Here is a 21,293-nt window from a genome sequence, read left to right on the forward strand (position 1 = left end):
TTCTACCAGTCGCTCCTTAGGCCCACCTATCATTCAAGATAATTAGGAATTTCCAGTTAAATTTTTTTTCTGTGGAGTGTTCAAGGATGCCATTATCTCGCGTTATGACAGTTCTCTTCGTAGAATCAAGTTATTGACTCCTAATGATTGAAGATATTTCACTCAGTATTATTGATGAAAATTAAAATTTGTATTTTCAGTTCGCTATCGGGACACTTATGGACGATTACTTGGGTGAGTATTGCTGATTTGTTGAAATATTTCTATATTCGGGTCTATCGTGTACTTGAATAAAGCTGAAATTCATTCGAAAATTGTGGTATAATAAGTTAGAGTTACATTCAAGATGTTGTACAGATTATTGGTGGTGATTTTGATTATTAATCAATTATCTATCATTAATTATTCACATTATTCGCAGGTCTTACGAGCTAACACACTAGCCGTCCTTCCAGCAGACAAGGTGGTGATCTCACACATACAAGTTTACGATTTATTGATAAAAATTAAATTTACATTTTACATCGATTTTTCGCTTCCCTGCAAATTGCACCACAGATTTTAGTCAATCTAGGTAGTAGGTACTAATCAGCTTAGCTTGCAAAGAATACTATAAATCCCCGGTCCTCATCCTGGCATTCTTCTTGAAGTTTTGAGCGTTTTTCCGTTTCTTGAAATCGGAGTTAACAGATGTTTCACCGAGGGTAACCGTCTTTTGCGTGAACTGGTGGGGGGCGCGGTAGGTCTCCACGTAGTACTCTTCCACGTCATCATCGCCAGGCACGCGCGGCAGCTGCAAGTCTGGCAGCTCGGGTCTGCACATTAAATTTTACGTCAATACCTATGACACTTATCACGGGTGCAATTAGAGGCTGACCAGAGCATAGAAGAGCGATACTATCAAAACGACGAGAAATCAAGACTGCATTATGCAGTCTCGTGAAATCAAGACTGCATTATTACCACGAGACTGAATAGGAGTAATTCTAGTTCATTTTGATAGACAATAAATTAGGCGAAACGTGCGGTTTAGTAGAATAGTCAGCAGTACATTCCACAGAAGGCCAGAAAATTCACGTCATTGATAAAAATTCCCATCACGTTTCATCTTTCTGCTAATCTAAGCTAAAAATAATCCATTATTGAAGACAGCGCAGAACATAGTATTTACGCTGGGCATTCGAGTTAATCTTCCTGCTAAACTAAGCGAAAAATAATCCATTAATGAAGACAGCCCAGAACATAGTAAATACGCTGTACATTCGAACAAACTATATTATTGACGAGCCCATTTCTGGTAGACTAGATATTGTCATCAAGATGTGTAACAATAACTCACGCTTTGACGGTGGTCCAGGAGCCGTAGACATCGCTGCTACTTGCCCCGCTGTTCCAACCTTCTGTGGGCTTCTCTTGCTGCTTTGACATAGATGATTTGTCCCAGTCTCTGCTCTTACTTTTCTTCTTTTTGATTTCTTTTTTCTTATCCGCTTTTTGTTGCTCTAGAGTAACGAACCCTTCAGCAGGTGCTTCCCATTTTGTCTCTGAAATCAAACCATATCATTAAACATCGACAATGACTTTTAAACAGCGACATCATAAACTTGACCGGCCAAGCAAACTAAGAATATCACGGCGTTACAGTTCGTCTCCAGTCTATTTCAACGTTGAGTACTGTCGATCGGAGCTCAGTCAGAAAGTACAATACAGCAGAAAAGACTTCTTGCCGATGACCTGAATGAACACTGAACTTAAGTGCCGCCATCGATAGTGTAGGGATTGGCTATAGGGTCAGATCCCTTCATCAAAGTAAGTGCCTGTCACAAAAATTGTATAAACCGCAGAAACAAAATGCGACAGCCCTAAGTCTAATAACAGGCAAGATTTAAAAACTGAAGAGAATAAAGAACCTAAGCATTACATGTAGGAAGCATTGTAATGTAAACCAAAAAGACGAGGCATCTCAAGTCTGAGTGCTGAATTATCTAATAGCATTTGTGTCACTGGTTTTAGCGACTGACCAGTAACAAAATAAATCACCTTTGGTGCATGAATGGTAGAAAATTTGCCGTCACTGGTTTTGAAAATTGAGCAGTTACGAAATAAGTTAGCAGTTATGAAATGAGTTACCTCTGGTCGTATTTGGTAGTAATAAGCTAATAACATTTGCCGCCGTCACTGGTTTCGGCAACAGACCAGTAACGAAATTAGTTACCTTTGGTGTGTTTGCGGTAGTATTAGCATTGTCGTCACTGGTTTTAGCAACTGATCAGTCACGAAATGACTTACCTTTAGTGTGTGTGGTAGTAACAGCATTTGTAGTCACTGGTTTTGGCCACTGATCAGTAACGAAATGACTCACCTTTAGTGTGTATGTGGTAGTAATAACATTTGCCGTCACTGGTTTTGGCCACTGATCAGTAACGAAATGACTCACCTTTAGTGTGTATGTGGTCTCTTATACACATCNGGCGTTGCTGTCTTTGGCGATCTTCTTTATGGCTTCGCCGGTCATGTCTGGGTTGGCGCCTAGGTCAGCTTGGTAGGCCTTCAAAGCAGCCTGGGGAAACGGAGAGGGTTTAATCCACTCTTTCTTAATAGAGTGCAATACTTATGAACATCGTACGATATTCCACTGTAACAGTGATTCAGATTCATAGTAGTAAATCGTTATAGATGACATTGCAGTCAAATATTCGACCGTAGCAAAAGATGCAAATAGTAAGTTAATTAATATCAATTTAATATCGCACCTGATTTGAAGCAACAGGATATACGTGTACCGATGTGACACATGTATCACATCTTGCAGCAGAAGTCTCAAAATAAAAATCACTCAAATGAATGTCTCGATAATCGCAAATTTTCACCCTATTAAAGTACTTATTGTCTACAATAAAGGGAAGAGTGAATGGAAGAAAGCAACAGTGAAAAGAGTGAATAGATAACAGCAACAACAGGTACAGACGATTGTTGCTTACAGGGGACATTAGCCTCCAGCATGGAAGACAGAAGTGAAGTGCAGGAAATCCTTCCTATGTAAATGCACATAAATTCTTTCACAACCATAAGAATATATAACCATTTACAAGTCTTTGATGTATCCAGGACATCTAAATCTTCTTTCATAGAACCATCATCTGCAACATAACATTGCACACCTCACTCGTTTAGAACCCATGGAAACGGGCACCAAACGCCTCACCTATCGAAACACTGCAACTAATGCCTCACTTGTTCATTACCTATCAAAACACTGCAACTAATGCCTCACTTGTTCATTACCTATCAAAACACTGCAACTAATGCCTCACTTGTTCATTGCCTATCAGAATGCCATACTCAAATGCATCACTTGTTCAAAACTCATCAAAACATGGCTACAAATGACTCACTTGTTCCATCTGCTTCATGTAGTCATCTGCCCTGAGGGAGTTCTCATAGTCCTCCCTGCCTCTAATGCCAATCTCCTTTAGCCGCTTGGCAACATTCTCCTTGTGCTTCTTGCCCACCTCGTGAAAGTCAATGCTTGCTCTGTTGTCAGCAAACCAACACTTGCAGTAGTCGCAGAACTTACGGGCATTGCTTTTCCAGTACTCAGTCCTGTAGAGACATATAAAAGTAACTTTAATTCAAAGGTGAAGTCAACCAATATAATGCAATGATACCTGTATGTAATCATGATGCAATTCTATAGTTAATATAGTTAATCATTTAGAGATTCTAAACTGATCATCAATGTTCACAGACCAGTCCACAGCACACTAGCACTACCTCTCACAAGACACAATGGCATACGGTACTACCGTCAACCGGGGCTACTCGGGACGATTTTGAAAGTTTTTCATTCATAACTGCTCACCATGAAACATTTCATAAACACATTTAGGCTCATTTCAGAGCTCTTTGCAAGGGCTATCACATGGCTTCTCCAAAAAAATTCCATATGCTATTCGTAAGGTGTCAGAAGCAAAAAAAAGAGTGTCCCAAGTAGCCCCGTTGAACGGGGCTACTCGGGACACTTGGAATAAAACTTCATTTTAAAACATTTGAAGAATGCAGAGTGTACTCATCTGTAACAGTACTCTGAAGTCCTCTTTCATTGTAGATGATGTAGAGGTAGAATAAATGACATTTTCTGTGATTTTTACTTGTTTTCCCTTTATTGATATGATATTACCATATACATTAATTACTGTATTATTGATGCGATATTACCTTATTATTGATGCGATATTACCGTATCCATGGACATGCCATTGAGCATTTACAACAACATTGTCCACTGCAAGCTTCATATCAGCAGCCTTATAACATTTTTTCTATATCTGTAAGCTTACAGGACGGCTTGTAATTTCACACCATTTTAATTGGGTTAAGTGAAATTACTATAAAAAAAGATTGTGAAAAACATACCTGAAACAGAAAGTTATGTTTTAGTGACAACCATCATATGTTTTGGAGAAATAAATCATAGTTTAGGTCAATTACTTTTCATTCTATGATGCCTGGTGCACAATTCTATGCAAGACATTCTATGCACAGTCTTGTAATGACCGATGATGCACTAATTTTTTGATAGTGACATTTTTTTTGCTGAGCAAGGTAAATGTAATCAATATTCTTTGTTTTTAATCAATTTTTTTCTTAACTGGAGCCTTTGCTAACTGAGGTTCTACTGTAAATGCGTTTTTGGGGGTGTCCCGAAAAACCCGGGGGGGTGTCCCGAATAGCCCCGGGGGGTGTCCTGAATAGCCCCAGGGGGTGTCCCAAGTAGCCCCGCCATGCGGAAATGGCTGCCATTTTTTTATTGAGTTATGTAAATTCCGCAAATAAAGTTTTCATGCTGACACTTGTCTGCCACTTTTTTCTAAGCAAAATTGTTTAGCACGGCAAATAATTTTTTTTACTACAGACCTTAGCAGAAGTAACTTTTCAAAATATTGTTTTTCACCATTTTTTCAGGAATTTTTCAAAGCTAGTAAATGTAGTACTTTTGAACTTCCTTTATACTACATAGATAGGAAAAATGTTGACGTTTATGCCACTATATTTTGTTTTGCAATATTCCAATTAGTTTTGCTACTAATACAGTTTTACGCCGCGTCGGAGGACAGTCCCGAGTTACCCCGCCTGTCCCGAGTAGCCCCGGTTGACGGTACTTATTGAAGTCAGGTTTCAAGTTATTAAATGCCTAAAAAATATTAAAAATTCATGTTTGCTCATGGATTTCAATGCTGGAAAGGTCGAGAAACTTCAAAGTATCTCTCTTATCATTTACAATTGTCAAATAATTAATAATTTGGGTATATTTATCACTCAGAACAGCTTTTACAACTGATCAGTCCAATCAAATGTATGGTATACAAAAGTCTATTGACATTGATTTCTAATAGAAAGAACTAGACATGTGTTTATGCAACTAATTTATCATAAAAGTTGTGTCCCCATATTTCCATGCTATGTTACAAGTGAAATTCATCACCTGAAATGAGAATTTTCAAGTAAAACTTGAAAACTAATGTCATGTGAATTGGCTCAAAACAATTCCTTTGTAACAAGGTCTATCTGTGAAAAGTTTTCTAGGAGCTACATCCATAAAGCAAATTAATGTAGAATCAAAATACTTTGCCACAAGTTTATTTGTTGATGTTAAACAATAACAAGTACTAATTATACAATTTTATAAATTTAATAAGAATAAAAGCATATTTCAAGTCAAGAATGGCCCACAAAATGTTTCTAAAAATAATTATTTCATGATGTATAGGGTGTGACATCACATGCAATATGTTGTGCATGTGACATCACTGCAAGGTCCCTCCTGCAACTCTTTAGTTGGGTTGGAGCTGATAAACATGGCATTGGCAGTACATCGTTTGTTTCCTGGATATAGTGAATACATTCAATTTTGATATTATGAATATTTTTTTATTCTAATGTCTTGAGATACGGTATACAGTTCTAATGTCTAATGCACCCATGGAACCATGAAGTTTGAAATATCAACAAAGGATTGAAGTGTCTTTATGGTGAAGCCATACCAGTAGCTAAGCAACCTACAAAAGTAGGTCATTGTAATTTTGTCTGTCAGTGTTTCCATTTTGCCACCTACAAAAGTAAGTAAGATATTTTACTATTCAAGTCTATATTTTTCAATTTATTTTGTGGATCGTTATTTGTGTATGTGGTATTGTATATGTGTATGTTGTATTATATTGCTCTGCTGACTCCAAAAAAATGTTGACTTGCTCTAACTTGCTACTTTGACAATTGATACTTGTAAAGTTATACTTCATTCTAGATATAAAATCTAAAAAAATTAAATTTTAAGTTATTTATTTGAAGTTAACTTCACATTAAATATAAAAATTTTATGCGACTATTTGTCTCCAATCAAAAATTAAATTATTCAAATTCCTAACATTGGTTGGTTGAAAGCCCTGTCTCCTGTCACTACCCAACCTAAACTGGGTGCTCTTTGTCAAGAACAAAATGTACTGCCAATCCTAGAATTGCACCATGTATAGAATGTAACCCTGGTAAGGAAAATATCTACTCTCTGAAGTCTGAACTGCAACTGGATTGTAAGTCGTGGTTTTATAAATTTGCAAGCCGTGCTTCCATTTCTGTGAGCCATGAATTTCATATCATGGCCATGACAAGCCACAAACTCATTTGCAAAGTCCTGTGCACCTGTTACCCCAAATCTCTTATTTTACCCTATAAAAAGCAGCAATACTTTTGTCTTTACTTTAGAGGCAACTGAATACATGATAATGCAGTCTGATGCATGGTGGCGTTCTAAATGACCAAGTACTTATGTAATTGAGGAGCGCGGTGGCCAAAAATAAGAGCATGCTTGCTCCAATAGGAGCGGGATGGCTGCGTGCTCCAATACTAGCAAGCCGACAGCAACGGCAGTGTCAGGTTCTCTGCTGTCACTTCCTATACTTGCTTTAGTAGTTACTGCGTCACCTTCTGTGACATCATTGTTGTGTGTCAACATAAGCTGCTCAAGTGTTCCCTGCATCAGTTGCAGAACAGAAAGTAACCAACTAACCCATACTGCTTTTTAATGTAGATAATAATATCAATGCAATAGTGTTGACATTATTATCTGTACTAACTCCACTTAATCTGTATTAACCTCACCGTGTCTAACCCTAAATAAGTATTTAGTGAATTAAAAGACTTATCATGAACCTTCTATTGTATTGATTGGACAATTAAGAACTTACTGGACCCTGTTGTGAATTATAAACCAAATCATTACATTGCTCTACCAAAAAGCATCAGACAGCAGCATGCTTGTCCCACTACAATAAGAGCAGGACTGTGGAAAAGTGCGTGCTCCACTTCAAACAGGCCTGCAGCTGCGGCAGTGTGCTTGTCTCAGTCCTATTGTAGTGGAACAATTGTGCTGCCAGCCGCATCGTTCCACTACACTATTGGAGTGGGCAGCAATCCTGCTCCCTCTCCCTGCTTCCCAAGTCAGTAGCTGCTCTGGAGCACTTTGGCTGTCCTGGTGGATGTAATTGACCAACCAATTCCTAGAATTCCACAATGGACTCTGATGTGACCAAAACCTATGCCATCTCCAACAAAACATTTTGGATTGAGTATTGACTTGACAACGTGACTCGTTATGCAGGATATATTGACGGGAGCATGGTACCAACCAGGGCTATATAAGTCCTATTTTTGTCTGAAATATCGCAGCTCTAATATCATATAATTTCAGTAGGTATGAAATCTCGTGGCTCGAATGTCATAAAGTGTGGTTTGATTGAAAAATTGTGGTTTGCACTTCACAAACATGTCATTTCATAAAATTTTCAACTTCTGCAATCAACATTGCTTTACCGTTCCCGCCAAAATATCCGGCAGAAAAAACGTAAACATCGTAATGTAAACAAAACAACTAAATGTTTTGTTGAAGATCGCGCATAGTTGCGGTCATGTCAAAGCGGTCAGACTGCATATACACGTGTTCAACTTACAGTAAAGACAAATTTTATTGTTGCCGTTTGACTGTTTAAGGGTAAAATTAGAGATCTGGGGTAACACGTGCATGGATTTTGTAAATAAATTCGCACCTTGTGAATGGCTTTTCATGGCCAAGATATGGAATTCACGGCTCGGTGAAATGGAATCACGGCTCAAAGAAATGGAATCACGGCTGGCAAATCCATAAAACCACGGCTCGAAAAATTCAGTCACGGCTCACCAAGTAGATATATTCCATGCCTGGTACCAACTAAGTACTGCAGAAGTAAAAGATTTTCTTGAATGACATGTTTCTGAACTGCAACTTCTTTAATCAAACTACAATACCCTACATGACATTAGAGCTGCAAGATAGCAAACCTACTGAAATCATCTGATATTAGAGCTGCAATATTTCAGAAAAAAAGTATATATATGACTTTTCCAAACAGCTAAATTTCCAACAAAAGTTGTAAATTTATTAAATGACACCTTTGTGAACTACAATTTCTTCAAACAAACAATAAAACATAAAATTAGTTATTAGAGCTGTGAGATTTCATACCTATTGAATTTTCATACCAGAAAAAAGTATGACTTTTCCAATCTAGAATTGTAATGTGATAATGGTAAATGTAGAAAGGAACTGAGTCTGAGGTCTGAGACTAGCATTAAAACCATTAATGGCATTGCTCCTTCCGTAGAGTAAACACACCATATTCTGACACCTTAAGGAAGTAACAATAAATGAATGGCTATAAATAGATCACCATATGTGCAACTCGAGTTCTGATTGGTATACGTCACTCTCAAAACACCACACTATGTGCAAGCAATGATGAAACGTTACAAACTGTTGCCATATTTATTTAAAAGCCTTTAAAATTCAAATATACAAAATTGCTGAATTCCGACACGTGGGTGACTGAATGTGGCATATTGAGACTAATTCCAACAGCACTTCAAAATCATAATTCGTAATTCTGACACTCTATGTTAGAATTCTGATACCCTGTGTGAGCTGTACCAGAATAAGACATAGCTCAGAACGAGCTGTGTGTGTCTAATTCAGAGTTGTGTTGGAATTAATCTTTATGTGTCTAAAACTGTCACTCAAATCAATCATCTATTAATTTATTTACCACTTAAAATCAGCAATTTCAAGTATACTTAAAGGATTCCTAATATATTCACAGACTTATTTAAAATCTCAAACCATAATATTCTTTCTACACAAACAGTTTATCACTATTTGGTAGAGCAAGGTCAACTGGGGTAAACACAGCATATTCCGACACTTTAAGGACGTAGCAAGAAATGAATGGCTATATAAAGATCACCGTATGCGCAACTCAAGTTCTGATTGGTTTACATCACTCTCAAAACACCACACTACGCGCCAGCAATGATGAAACGTCACAAACTGTTGCCATATTTAATTAAAAGCCTTCAGAATAGAAAATCTACAAAATTGCTGAATTCTGACGCTGTGTGTGACTAAATTTGGCATATTGTGAGACTAATACCAACATCACTGATATGCGCAGTCCCGCAGTGTGATGTCCGTCATAGTGGCAAACCAGTGAGTTTTTAGAATCAGTTCATTTTTAATTTCCTCATTTACTCAAGATTTTAACAGATTTCCTATGTATGATAATTCTGGTATCCAAGATACTTTACTGGTCTACTTATAGGACTCAAAAATGAACTTGAGGAAGAGTCTAAAAATCTCTCTGCTTTGCCTCTATGATTATTGTCCGTAGACTTGCGGACAGAGCACTGCAAAACCGTAATTTGTAATTCCAACGCTCTGTGTGAGCTGTATTGGAATACAAAACAGCTAGGAACGAGCTGTGTGTGTCTAATTGTGAGCTGTATTGGAATTAGTTTTTGTTTGTCTAAAACCGTCTCTCAACTTAATCATCTATTAATTTATTTACCACTTAAAATCAGCAAATACAAGTATACTTAAAGGATTCCTAATATATTCAGACTTATTTAAAGGTCTCAAACCATAGTTTATCACTATTTGGTAGAGCAAGGTCAACTATCCAGGGCGCAGAAGATGGAAGCAGCGTCGCCAATATATGGGTTTTTAAGCCCAAAGCGTCGCCGACCATTTTTAAGATGCGTCGCCATTTACGCTGAGTAATGACAAACTATTTACAAGCCACGAACTTATTCACAAGGTTGCATGCACGTGTTACCCCAAATAACTAATTTTACCCTAAAAACAGTCCGATTGTACAGAAAGTGTCAACTGAACATGTAATAAAGCAGTCTGACTGCTCTAATGTGACCGATACTGCGCTAGTCTGGAAAAGTCCTATTTTTGTCTGAAATATCACGGCTCTAATATCATATAATTTCAGTAGGTATGAAATCTCGCGGCTCGAATGTCATAAATTTTTGTTTGATTAAAAAATCGCGGTTTGCACTTCACAAACATGTCATTTCAACTGGGTGACATGGACTTTCACTCTGAGGATCTGAACATTTTCCCGCCAAACCTAGTGTTTTGCGTAAATCTGGCATGCAATAGTATGACGTCACTATTTCAACCATCTACGCATGCGTGGAACTAAAACAAAGCTTAATATAAAGGAAAAAGTTGAGAAGTATTGGAATTACCCACGATGTCAGAATATGGTGCATTTACCCTATCAACTTTCACATGTTTTTTGATGTTCTCAACTTCTCACTGGGTAATCTGGGTTACATGGACTTTCGCTCTGCGGATCTTAACATTTTCCCACCAGACCTAGTGTTTTGCGGTAATATTGCACGGCGCGCGCAATAGTATGACGTCACTATTTCAACCATCTACACATGCATGGAACTAAGACAAAATTAATATAAAGGAAAAAGTTGAGAAGTGTTGGAAATACTTAGAATTAGGTACACACAGGCCACAATGTTAGAATATCAATATGGTTCATTAACATTTAACCCTACTCAGTTTTTTGAGGCATATTTTCTAATAGATAAATTGCTGAAAGAGGACAAAACATCTATAACTAACACAAGAAAAGCAACTAAAATTGTAGGTACTTACATTTTCAAGGCAATCTAGAAGGCTTAGTCTATCTATTTCAACTCAATTTCTCAATTGATGATTAAAATCAATATGATTGTTAATTATCTGAAAAGAAGAAGAAATGCATGAATTCAAGAATTTATTTCAGTAAAAGCTGGTTCCACTGATGGCCTATTGATAAGATGATACCTTTCAATGTAATATCCATAATCCACATGAATTAGTAAGAGCTAAAGAATCTTCAAAGTTGGATAATAAAAAATATACCTAATTCCAGATTGGCAATGGTGATTGGTGAATGACTGAATGGTCTGGCTCTGGAGATATATAGACAGCCGAAATTACTACACAATAATAAATGAAGGAAAATTACTTAAATGACATCCTAAAATTAGGTATAGTGATTAGTGACTTCAGCAACAACACTCAATGCCTGCACACTGCACAGTGCATCCGAAGAGAAAGGACCGTGGGAGCGGGACTCGGTGGGAGACTTCCAGGATCCAGCACCCCACGCGTTTCCGCAATCCGCATTCCTCTTTCCTTCAATAACTGACATTATTTTACAAAAGAATTACTAAAATGAACAAGCTCTTGTTTTTCTATCAACTTACATGTAGAAACCTGACTGTAGTTAGCACGTTAACAAATAAACTTACCTTAATCCTTTCACGGGCAAGTTACCATATATGGTCACTTGAAATCGCTCATAAAAAATAACCAGGACGGCTTCTGGTTTGCCTGTGAGGCTTGTTTATCATGACTCAGTCAATCACTAATTTTATGACCATTGTTCCATCTATAGCATTGCCACTTGCTGTACACAAAAATTAAAATATGAACATTTGAATTAAAGTTTTGACTCGGACGTTGAAATTGACGCTTTTTCCGCCTTTTTCAAATTTCAATAAAATCTGTTCATTATTGACGGATTTATGAGTGCCTGAGTTGGAAATGAAGTTAGGTTTTCCGTATTAACAAAAAAGTTACTGATGTAAAAATCTGAAAAAATTCCGTCCGCAAATTACTGATATTATCTACTTATATTTCAAATTTGAATAAAATCCGTTCATTATTGACGGATTTATGAGTTCCTGAGTTGAAAATGAAGTTAGGTTTTGCATGCGAGCTCGCAGGCGAGTTCGCTGAAGTGTCGATTCGGTTTTTAATCACCAAGCAAACCGCATTTCATAAATTCTTCAAGTGCGATTTGAACCTCTGATGTGTATTATTTTTTAAAATTCATTCGAATAAATATTTCGCAGAAAACTTCTAATATCCTTGAACTGGTTTTTGAAATTTTAATTTCTGGAAATTGCATCTTCAAAAAGTGTAACTCTGGCAGAAATTTCTCCTTCAATCTGAGCCAGAAAGCGTAAATAGCCCTCCTTGTAACCAATCAACATAATTTCTAGGCTATTTAGTAAGTGAATTATAACTCATAAATGCACTGATGTCCTGTCCAAGCTTATCTTTAATGGCCATGTAAACGCATCTAAATCGAATGGCAATAATTTGGGCCAGACTAAATACTCGTACAATACAATTACCAGAAGCCAAAAAAAAAAACAATTAGAATGGGATTGAAACTTCAGGGCACTCAAGAAAATGTGAAACTGAAGCCGATTTCATGACTGAAAAAATATAACTCAGTACGCACTGCAGTGAGTGACAGAGAGCGCATTTTCTCGTCGACGAAAACGTGAAGTCACGGATGGACGGACGGACAGACCGACTGATATGGCGAGCACAATAGGACATTTTCCATAAATGAGAAAATGCGCTAAAAAGACAATTTGATACTTGCTATATTGAACATCTATGTACGATGCACCTATAACGATAGAGTCATTAGGTTATAAAAATATTAGAAAGGTTAGGCCTCATAACTAAATGATTTATTACGTACCTACTTACTCCAATGCAGCAACGCCATAGACCTGATCCGATGCAAGCTTTTCGCATGTATTCTATGATATCCTTTGCTACCTTCTAAATTGACTATTGATAGAAGTTACTCCAACATTATTTATGCATAGGCGAGAGTTTGATGACAAAATTCTCGCTATGAAGTGGTTCCGACGCCGGCCTTACAAATGAATAATAGTAGACTGAGTACTAAATAACGAGCAGAAGAATAATGAGCTGATAAAATAATGGGCACCGCTTAAGGGTAAGAAATAGAATATTTTTCACGAGGCTTTATAATCAACCAAAGATCAGGTATCGGCGATGTCTTGTAGTGTGGCGATGGCTATGTCTCGCATCACGTCGCCTTTCAACAAGTCCTTCACCTGCGCACAAAAAACAAGATTAGTAATTATAATTAACATTCTCTAGATTCATCTGAGGTGTTTGAATTATTTACATTCATTATCCCAAAGGCATACTCTTCATAACCAACATAAATTAGACAATAAAGCTATCAACATTCCAGATCGCAGAAAATTGGCATGCAATAGGAAAGAAAGAATTTGGAGCAAAAAGCTACACCTCACGGTTTTTACTCGATAATTAATAGCAAGTAAATACAAGACGAATTGGATCGACGCGCAATACAATAAACCTGGGAGAATCGACCAAAAAGAGCCTATTTTTATGGAGTTAGGATTTAAAGTGATAATGAGTGATGTGGTCAATCCTTATCCACAAATGCAACTCTTCTAACAAGCTTTTAGGTAGGAATTGCATTGATGAAGATTCACGTTTCTCATGTAACAAATTATTACATTTTTGTGACGGTAACTCCCGTCACCAGGCTTTTGGTACGAATAGCATTGAGAACGATTTATTATGTGTCCCGAAGACAAATTGTTGACACATTGTCTTTTGATGGTAAATCCCATCGCCAGGCTTTAACACGTCAAGTGCGGTACGACCCAGCAGGATTGCCAGATGGCCTAAAAACGGCCAAGTCCGCGGTCAAAAAAGGCCTACAATTCACTATTTAAGAGTAAATTTGTAGGTTCCGTTGCAAATATTAAATTTTTTTTTATTCGTAAATCTTAAATTTAACAATGAAGTACTACCGACATCATAAATTTTTGCCGAACAATGCAATTAAAAAAACCAAACCCCGGACTTTATATTGAAAAATGACACTGCAATTCTTCGGTGGGTCGTGTCGCGCTTAAAGTGTTAAGATACAAATAGCTTTGACGACGGTTAATGTATCGGTAGACTAATAATCAACTGACAGGAATGTTAAGTTGAATAGACGCGTCGTGCGCCGCCATGATGGACGTGGGGGAGATCATGACGGAGTGTTTGGCCAGAGCGCGCAGACAGTTGCTGAGGCGGGCCAAGCTCTCCCGTACCTCCACGCCCACCTACACGTCAGAGTAATATATTACAGTAACTTCTTAATAATAATGACCATAATATTAATTATAATAGATAATTTATTATTTTCTGAAAATCAGCCAATTTTACTAGTATCTATTGATTAATACTTTTCTGAACAAGTCGCATGAAATTTCAATATTCACGTTAAAGACAAATCAAATAATTAGTGAAGAGTAATATAATGGTAAACATCAGGTGGTCAGTTTCATCTGAAAAATTCATGTCATTTATGTTTACATTGAAAGCATGTCTCTATGTCATCAACATCTCATCAATGTTGACAATTTATTTGTTGATAAGGACGAAGTATAATTTACATACTACTTGGTGGCATATCATTAATAGTATTAAAATCAGGTTAAACACAACATTTGAGTAATTGTTATAAAAATTTATGCAGACATCATTAAAGCAAACCTCTTCATCGCTGTCGGTGTAGGAGAGGCCCTGCTCCTGGTCGCAGGTGGGCCCTAGGAAGATGTAGCCGTTGGCCCCAAACACGACGCGGGCCCCACAAGGCAGATCGTGCATACGTTGCTTGTCCCGTACCAGCAGTGATGGTGACATTGACACCAGCATCCCTTGTCCTAACTGTCAACATGAGAAATCATATTCAAGTCTTCTTCCAGTAATAAAAAGCTCAGTGTTGGTGATGTGAAGCAACAGAATAAACGTGCCTCTGATTATAACATTTGACACAGAGAATATCTATGATAGTCATGTCACTTCTATGCTGATTATAGAATGCAGTTAAAAGCCACTTTCCCAACTTGCCATCTCAATTCACTGAGAAACATTTTGATTAGTAAATCATTATACATACAGATTAATAGACTGTGTAAAATGAGTGCACAGACGAACTTCCTGTCTATGTATTATAAATGTCACCTAATAACCTCTTCCCTCCCCCACCTTGCCGTCTTAATTTATTGAGAAATACTTGGATTAGTAAATCATTATACATACAGATTAACACAGACTCCATGTAAAATGATTGCATAGACGAACTTCCTGTTCATGCATTATAAAAATATAACTCAGTACTCACTGCAGTGAGTTACAGAGAGTAAAATGATTGCACAGACGAACTTCCTGTTTATGTATTATAAAAAGCACTCAAAAGCCTCAACCCTCCCCCCACCTTGCCAAACTTGTTGGTGCGGGCAGCCAGTCTGAGGACGCCGTCCTGCCCCACCTTCTGTACCTCGACACAAACCAGCGCGCCCTCGCTCAGCAAGTCACGCATCCCGCGCTCATCTTCGACGTTCTTGCGCCGCTGTAATAGCTCGTTACTTTAGTAAAAATGCTACTAGTATTAGCATTTTTCATATTAAAAATTTTGAAAATTTGAATCCAAGAGCACAATATTTCTATCAATTCAGTCAATTTAAAAATTTAAAATAACACAACACAAAATTGTTCCTGGAATTGAGGAAGAGCTTATGTATTACATGAAAAAATTGTTTAATTAAATACTTTGTTGTGCATATCAACATTTTGATGTTACCAATAAGTTTTGTTCAATTGTTGATTGTTCGTTTTTCTGAGTAGTATTATTAGTAGTAGTAGTAAAAGATTTACTAGCGCTTCAGATAGCTATCTATTTCGCGCCGGAGGTGAGATCTTCAGTTACGTCAAAGATGTTTGGTTTCTTCCGTCTTCAAGGCTTAAAGCCTGATCCATTTTAGGCGCAGGGGCTGGGCGGTAGATTCCCTGCTCATGGAGCGAGGGTCCGCTCCGACTTCATGTATCAACTCCAGCGCAAGTTTAGTGAGGCTTAGTCTAGGTGATGGCAAGGTGCGATTATAGTCTCGCTAAAGGCGGTGGTGCAAGTGCATATGACCGACCGGCGGTGGCGTTACGGGGTCATGCTAAATCTCTGGCAGGAGGTTGCATTCCATCAGGTATCGTCTAAGGTTATCGGTTTCGAAGTTACTTCGCCGGTCCTCCCGCAGCATTCTAGTGAGCATCTCGTCATGATCAAGGGCGGATGTGTTGGGGTAGCAGTTTTGTCGGATGTCGTTGTGGCTAGGGCACTCCGCCAAGACATGCAGAACTGTCAGGGGCACCAGGCAGTCGTCACAATATGGTATAGGGCGCCGTTCAATCAAGTAGCCGCGAGTGAGGCGCGTATGGCCAATCCTCAGTCTACACAGCGCTATCTCCATTTGTCGGGATCTCTGGTACGATGAGCTCCATGCTGATACACTGTCCTTGATTGTTCTCAGTTTATTGTTTCTCGTGTTCAGCCACAGCTCGCGCCATATATGGTGAACGCTGGTCCTGATGCGGGGGTAGTGGTCGTGACATGGGACGTCCTCCCTATAAATGGCCGCGTCCGACGAAGCAGCGCCCACTGCCGCCTCATCCGCCCTGTCGTTCCCCCGCACCCCCACGTGTCCCGGGACCCAGCAGATGCTTATCGTTTTTCCCGCCTCCACCAGGCGCAAAAGCCAGGCCAGAATTTCCAAGATGATAGGATGTTTCGTTTGCAGGTTCTCAGGGCCTGCACTACGCTTTTGGAGTCTATAAATATTGTAAAGTTACGTTCGGGGTGGTCATCTATAAGGGCCAGGGCACAGAGGACGCCAGACAATTCCGCCGTATAAATTAAAGCGTTGGGGCTCAGTCGTCTTGATATTATTGTTGTGTCGGTCGTAGCCGCACACCCCACTGCGTCGTCCGACTTTGAGCCGTCAGTGTATATATGGGTCGAGTTTGTATGCTTTGTAGTTGCGTGGTCCAGGAAAAGGTTTTTCATCGCAGTTGCCTGCAACTCGGATTTTAGTGGGAGATTTTGATCCGGGCAGAAGGTGCTGATGGGGATTCGCCACGTGGGAATGTCTTCGAACGTGACGGGCATAACCTGCATCTGTTTGGGTCTGGTTTGGGTCTGGTTTGGTCCCAACCTGGTCTGGTTTGGGATTCCTGAAAGTAACGCATCTGATGCGAAGGACCGAGTGATGGATGACTCGGCCTTTGTTGCGGACTGTTGCAGCAAGGTATTCAACACATCGATTGATGTTATATCTTGCAAAAGGCTACGCTCGAAGGATACTACTGGCAACACCTTCAGACCATTGCTGGTGACTGTAAAGGATTCTGCTCAGGTCTGGAGCGTGCTGAAAACAGCGAGAAAGCTTGGTGAATCCGCTGATTACAAGTCAGTTTTTGTAAAGGTGGAAGTCTAGTAGCTACTTCAAACTATCGCCAGTCATGAAAAGATCTGGTCAAATGACACGAGTTTAGATCTATGAACAAGGCACGAAAAGGAAAAGAATTGGCGACAGGCCACATCAGGCCTACATTTCAGCGCCGACATCATTATGTTATGTTATGTTATAACGGTAGTTGTTTGAGGAGAGTAATCATCTGTAGCATAAGCTGCGCTCGGCGGAGATACAATCCTGAACCAACATCACCATAATTATATACTAATTCGTCTTCCTATATAAAGGCATTACTCAATGTTAACTCCAACATAAACCAACAAATAACAATCAAAACGTACGTACAAAAAAATGCAATGCAAAAATGCATAGTAGTGCTTCATTGCTTCTATAAAATTATGCAACCAAAATAGAAAACAACTTTTAAAATGCTTAACCTGACAACTCACCCCCATCTCATCACCAACATCTCACACAACGATGAAACTTGCAAAAACACCAAATTTGGTAGGCTCCAAATCCAGATCGCCGATCAAGGAGCATAGAAAAACAACTTAAATCAACAAATCCTATGATAACACAGTCCTGGCCTGTGGTGCCTACTTTCCAGCATTTGTAAACTTTTATGAAGATAACCTAAGCCAGACGGCAAGTTACTGCAGAGTGGCTTAGTGGTTAAAGTTCAGAGTACCTACCAAGATTGGTGCAGTGAGTTGAGGGCGCAATCCTAGCTTCCTCTAACTGTTCAGGTCAAAAATTGGAAAGAGGGCCAGGTGGTTGAGAACAACAACAATGGCAAAAAGTCCGGATAGCTGAGAACAATAATAGAGCCGGGATATGGGGTTTCAAAGCCCTAGCGAGTTTTAATAATTCTGAAAATGAGTGACCTGCTAAATTTGTCACCACTAATTCTGACACAACCACCAATATTAATAAGAGAAGAGTACTTGAAGAGAAAACAACAATGCACCTGCTCCGCACCAGGAAGCTGGACGTTAACAAGCTTGAGCTCCGCATCAAGGCGTGAATTGATGTCAAGTTTCCATCGTCCACCTCCAACCTGTGTCACTCGGCCCACTATGGTGTCGCCTACTGCACCTGTAAACAACAACACATTTTAACTGTGATCTGATAATAAATAAAATAAAGACTCATTTAATCCAGCCTATAAATGAAGCTCATTACTCGGGTAAATTGGAAAGTCAATATTAATATATAGGTATAGCAGTTGATCATGTTATTTTGCAATAATTCTAATTTCAACAACCCATTGGCAGTATCTCACTTCGTGGATGTTCGATCAACAAGCAAAGCATACAAGTATTGTGCATAATTAAAACACCACAGGTCAAAAAACATAAAAAAAAAACTCATAAAAAAATATAGAATACAATTCCTCCAGGCAACAAAATTGATGAAATGAAGAGAATCACTCACCTTGATAAAGCTGCCTGAGTGGAGTGACTGTGACTAGTCTATTGACCTGCGAAACATAGCCTGCAACTGATGCAACCTGGCACCCATCCTCCATGTAGGTTCCATGGCCTCTGTAAAATTAAAGACTTATTACTCTTAGGTACAGTGCAAAAAATTTTATATATTCATTTTTATTAAATTTAACTTTATTTAAGTTGTAAACAAGAACAGCATTTGGTACAAAATGTTTTGAAGGTGTTTCAAGTTGAGTGATGGGGTAAAATTCTTTCTAGGCAGATTTAGTTCATATTTCAAGGATAATCAGCTGACAAATTCATGACATGTAATCAATTAGTGATGGAAAGGAAATTATTAAATATCAATTCACAAGACTTTTGGTAAGCACTGACTTTTAATCAGGCTATTGCCTTTCACTAAATCAGCAAACTGATCTTTCCATCTTCCCAATGTAGCTCTTAGATTGTATTTCCCCCCAAAAATTGGTTGAAACTTCAACTAATTTTACTCATAGAATAATAAACTGTAAGACAGCCAGTTAAATGCTAAAATATAGAGAGCTCTTTGATTATTAGTGAATAATTGCTAATTCATTTCAATTTACACTTAAGAGTACCTATATGCAATTTCAACTGTCCGATGAGTAGATGTCTGTGACATCTACTTGTAGTGGGCTACAAACCTCATATAACTAGTGTCTTCATATATTACTTCCCCAGGCGTGACCAGCCGAGTGTGACTAGAAGCTGTTGGGGCCATGAGAGTCTCTTGAGGTGGACATTCTGATGCCAGTATTATTTCCATGATAGAGATATAGATCACTTTAATTGACAGGTATAAAACTTTAAGCAACTTTACAGAGAAAAAATCTGAAATAAAGAATTAAGGAGTTTGAATACTATTGCATACAATAATAATACTTTGTTTAGACATTCAGTTGCACAATAACTGGAGTTGTATCAAAATTTTGACCTTTGACTATCTGTAAAGGCTGTAGTTTGTTATCTGACCTATGGCTATGAATGTGAATTGTGAATAAGTATGAACATGAATAATTTAAAAATTCTTAAAAGTTGGGTTGGTACATTGAGCTACAAGCTTTGTACAGAAAGTTTTAAAAAATGCTTTAGTTTTTTGGGCTGATGTAAATTTTGATAATATGTACTATGCAAATGCAGTATGCAACAAGCAGCAAGATGCCAGTGCAGCTTTCCAGGTGTAGTTTCCAACAATGGATTTTTTAGACATTGTTCATTTCTATTTATACCTGATCTAAATAAACCTTTACTCACTACCATCAACCGGGGCTACTCGGGACAGATTTGATCATTTTTTTGTTAATAACTGTTAATAACTTCTTACGATGAAACATTTCATAAACAAATTTAGGCTCATTTTATAACTCTTTGCGAGGGCTATTGAATGGCATTGTCAAAAAAATTCTATATGCTATTCGTAAGGTGCCAGACGCAAAATAAAGATTGTCCCGAGTAGCCCCGTGGGCTACTCGGGACAATGGGAATAAAGCTTCATTTCAAAACATTTGAAGCATGCAGAGCGTACGTACTCATCCATTACTAACAGTACTCTGAAGTCCTCCTCTTTCATTGTAGATGATGTAGAGGTAGAATAAATGGCATTTTCTGTGATTTTTACTTGTTTTTCCTTTATACATATGATATTGCCATATACATTAATAACCGTATTATTGATGTGCAATTATCATATTATTGATGCAATATTACCGTATCCATGAACATGCCGCTGAGCATTTACAACAACCTTGTCCACTGTAAGCTTCATATCAGCAGCCTTATAGCATTTTTTTCGTATCTGTAAGCTTACAGGACGGCTCATAATTTCACATCATTGTAATTGGGTTAAGTGAATTTACTATGGTAAAAAAAGATCGTGAAAAACATACCTGAAACAGAAAGGAATGTTTCAGTGACAACCAACATATCTTTTGGAGAAATAAGTCATAGTTTCAGTCAATTACTTTTCATTCTATGATGCCTGGTGCACAATTCTATACACGACATGCTATGCACAATTTTGTAATGACTGATGATGCACTAATTTTTCAATAAGTGAAATTTTTTTCGCTGAGCAAGGAAAATGTGATCAATATTCTTTGTTTTTAATCAATTTTTTTTTGTAATTGGAGCCTTTGCTAACTGAGGTTCTACCGTAAATGCGTGTTTGGGGGTGTCCCGAGTAGCCCCGCTGTGCGGAAATGGCTGCCATTTCTTTTTGGAATGAGATAGGCAAATTCTGTCAATTACGTTTTCAAGCCGACACCTGGGTGTAACTTTTAT

At 38.2% G+C, this 21,293-nt stretch overlaps 2 protein-coding genes across 2 annotated transcripts; both read right to left on the reverse strand.

Annotated features, from left to right (window-relative positions):
* Positions 1 to 479: 479 nt before the first annotated feature.
* Positions 480 to 11,132, reverse strand: LOC108671604 (WW domain-binding protein 4). The gene is made up of 6 exons (XM_047885369.1): positions 11,045 to 11,132; positions 3,396 to 3,603; positions 2,467 to 2,560; positions 2,363 to 2,413; positions 1,340 to 1,544; positions 480 to 815 (listed from the first exon to the last, which is right to left on the reverse strand). Coding segments are annotated over exons 1-6 (765 nt in total). The 5' UTR covers positions 11,047 to 11,132; the 3' UTR covers positions 480 to 610.
* A 2,088-nt stretch (positions 11,133 to 13,220) lies between these two features.
* LOC108671603 (exosome complex component RRP4) lies at positions 13,221 to 19,844 on the reverse strand. Its single transcript, XM_018159171.1, has 7 exons — positions 19,658 to 19,844; positions 18,979 to 19,088; positions 18,512 to 18,639; positions 15,513 to 15,647; positions 14,789 to 14,962; positions 14,224 to 14,355; positions 13,221 to 13,320 (listed from the first exon to the last, which is right to left on the reverse strand). The coding sequence occupies exons 1-7, from the start codon at positions 19,777 to 19,779 to the stop codon at positions 13,246 to 13,248; spliced, it is 876 nt and encodes a 291-aa protein (XP_018014660.1). The 5' UTR covers positions 19,780 to 19,844; the 3' UTR covers positions 13,221 to 13,245.
* Positions 19,845 to 21,293: the final 1,449 nt, after the last annotated feature.

This window comes from Hyalella azteca, unplaced genomic scaffold (assembly GCF_000764305.2).
Source record: "Hyalella azteca isolate HAZT.00-mixed unplaced genomic scaffold, Hazt_2.0.2 contig17699, whole genome shotgun sequence".
NCBI lineage: Eukaryota > Metazoa > Arthropoda > Malacostraca > Amphipoda > Hyalellidae > Hyalella > Hyalella azteca.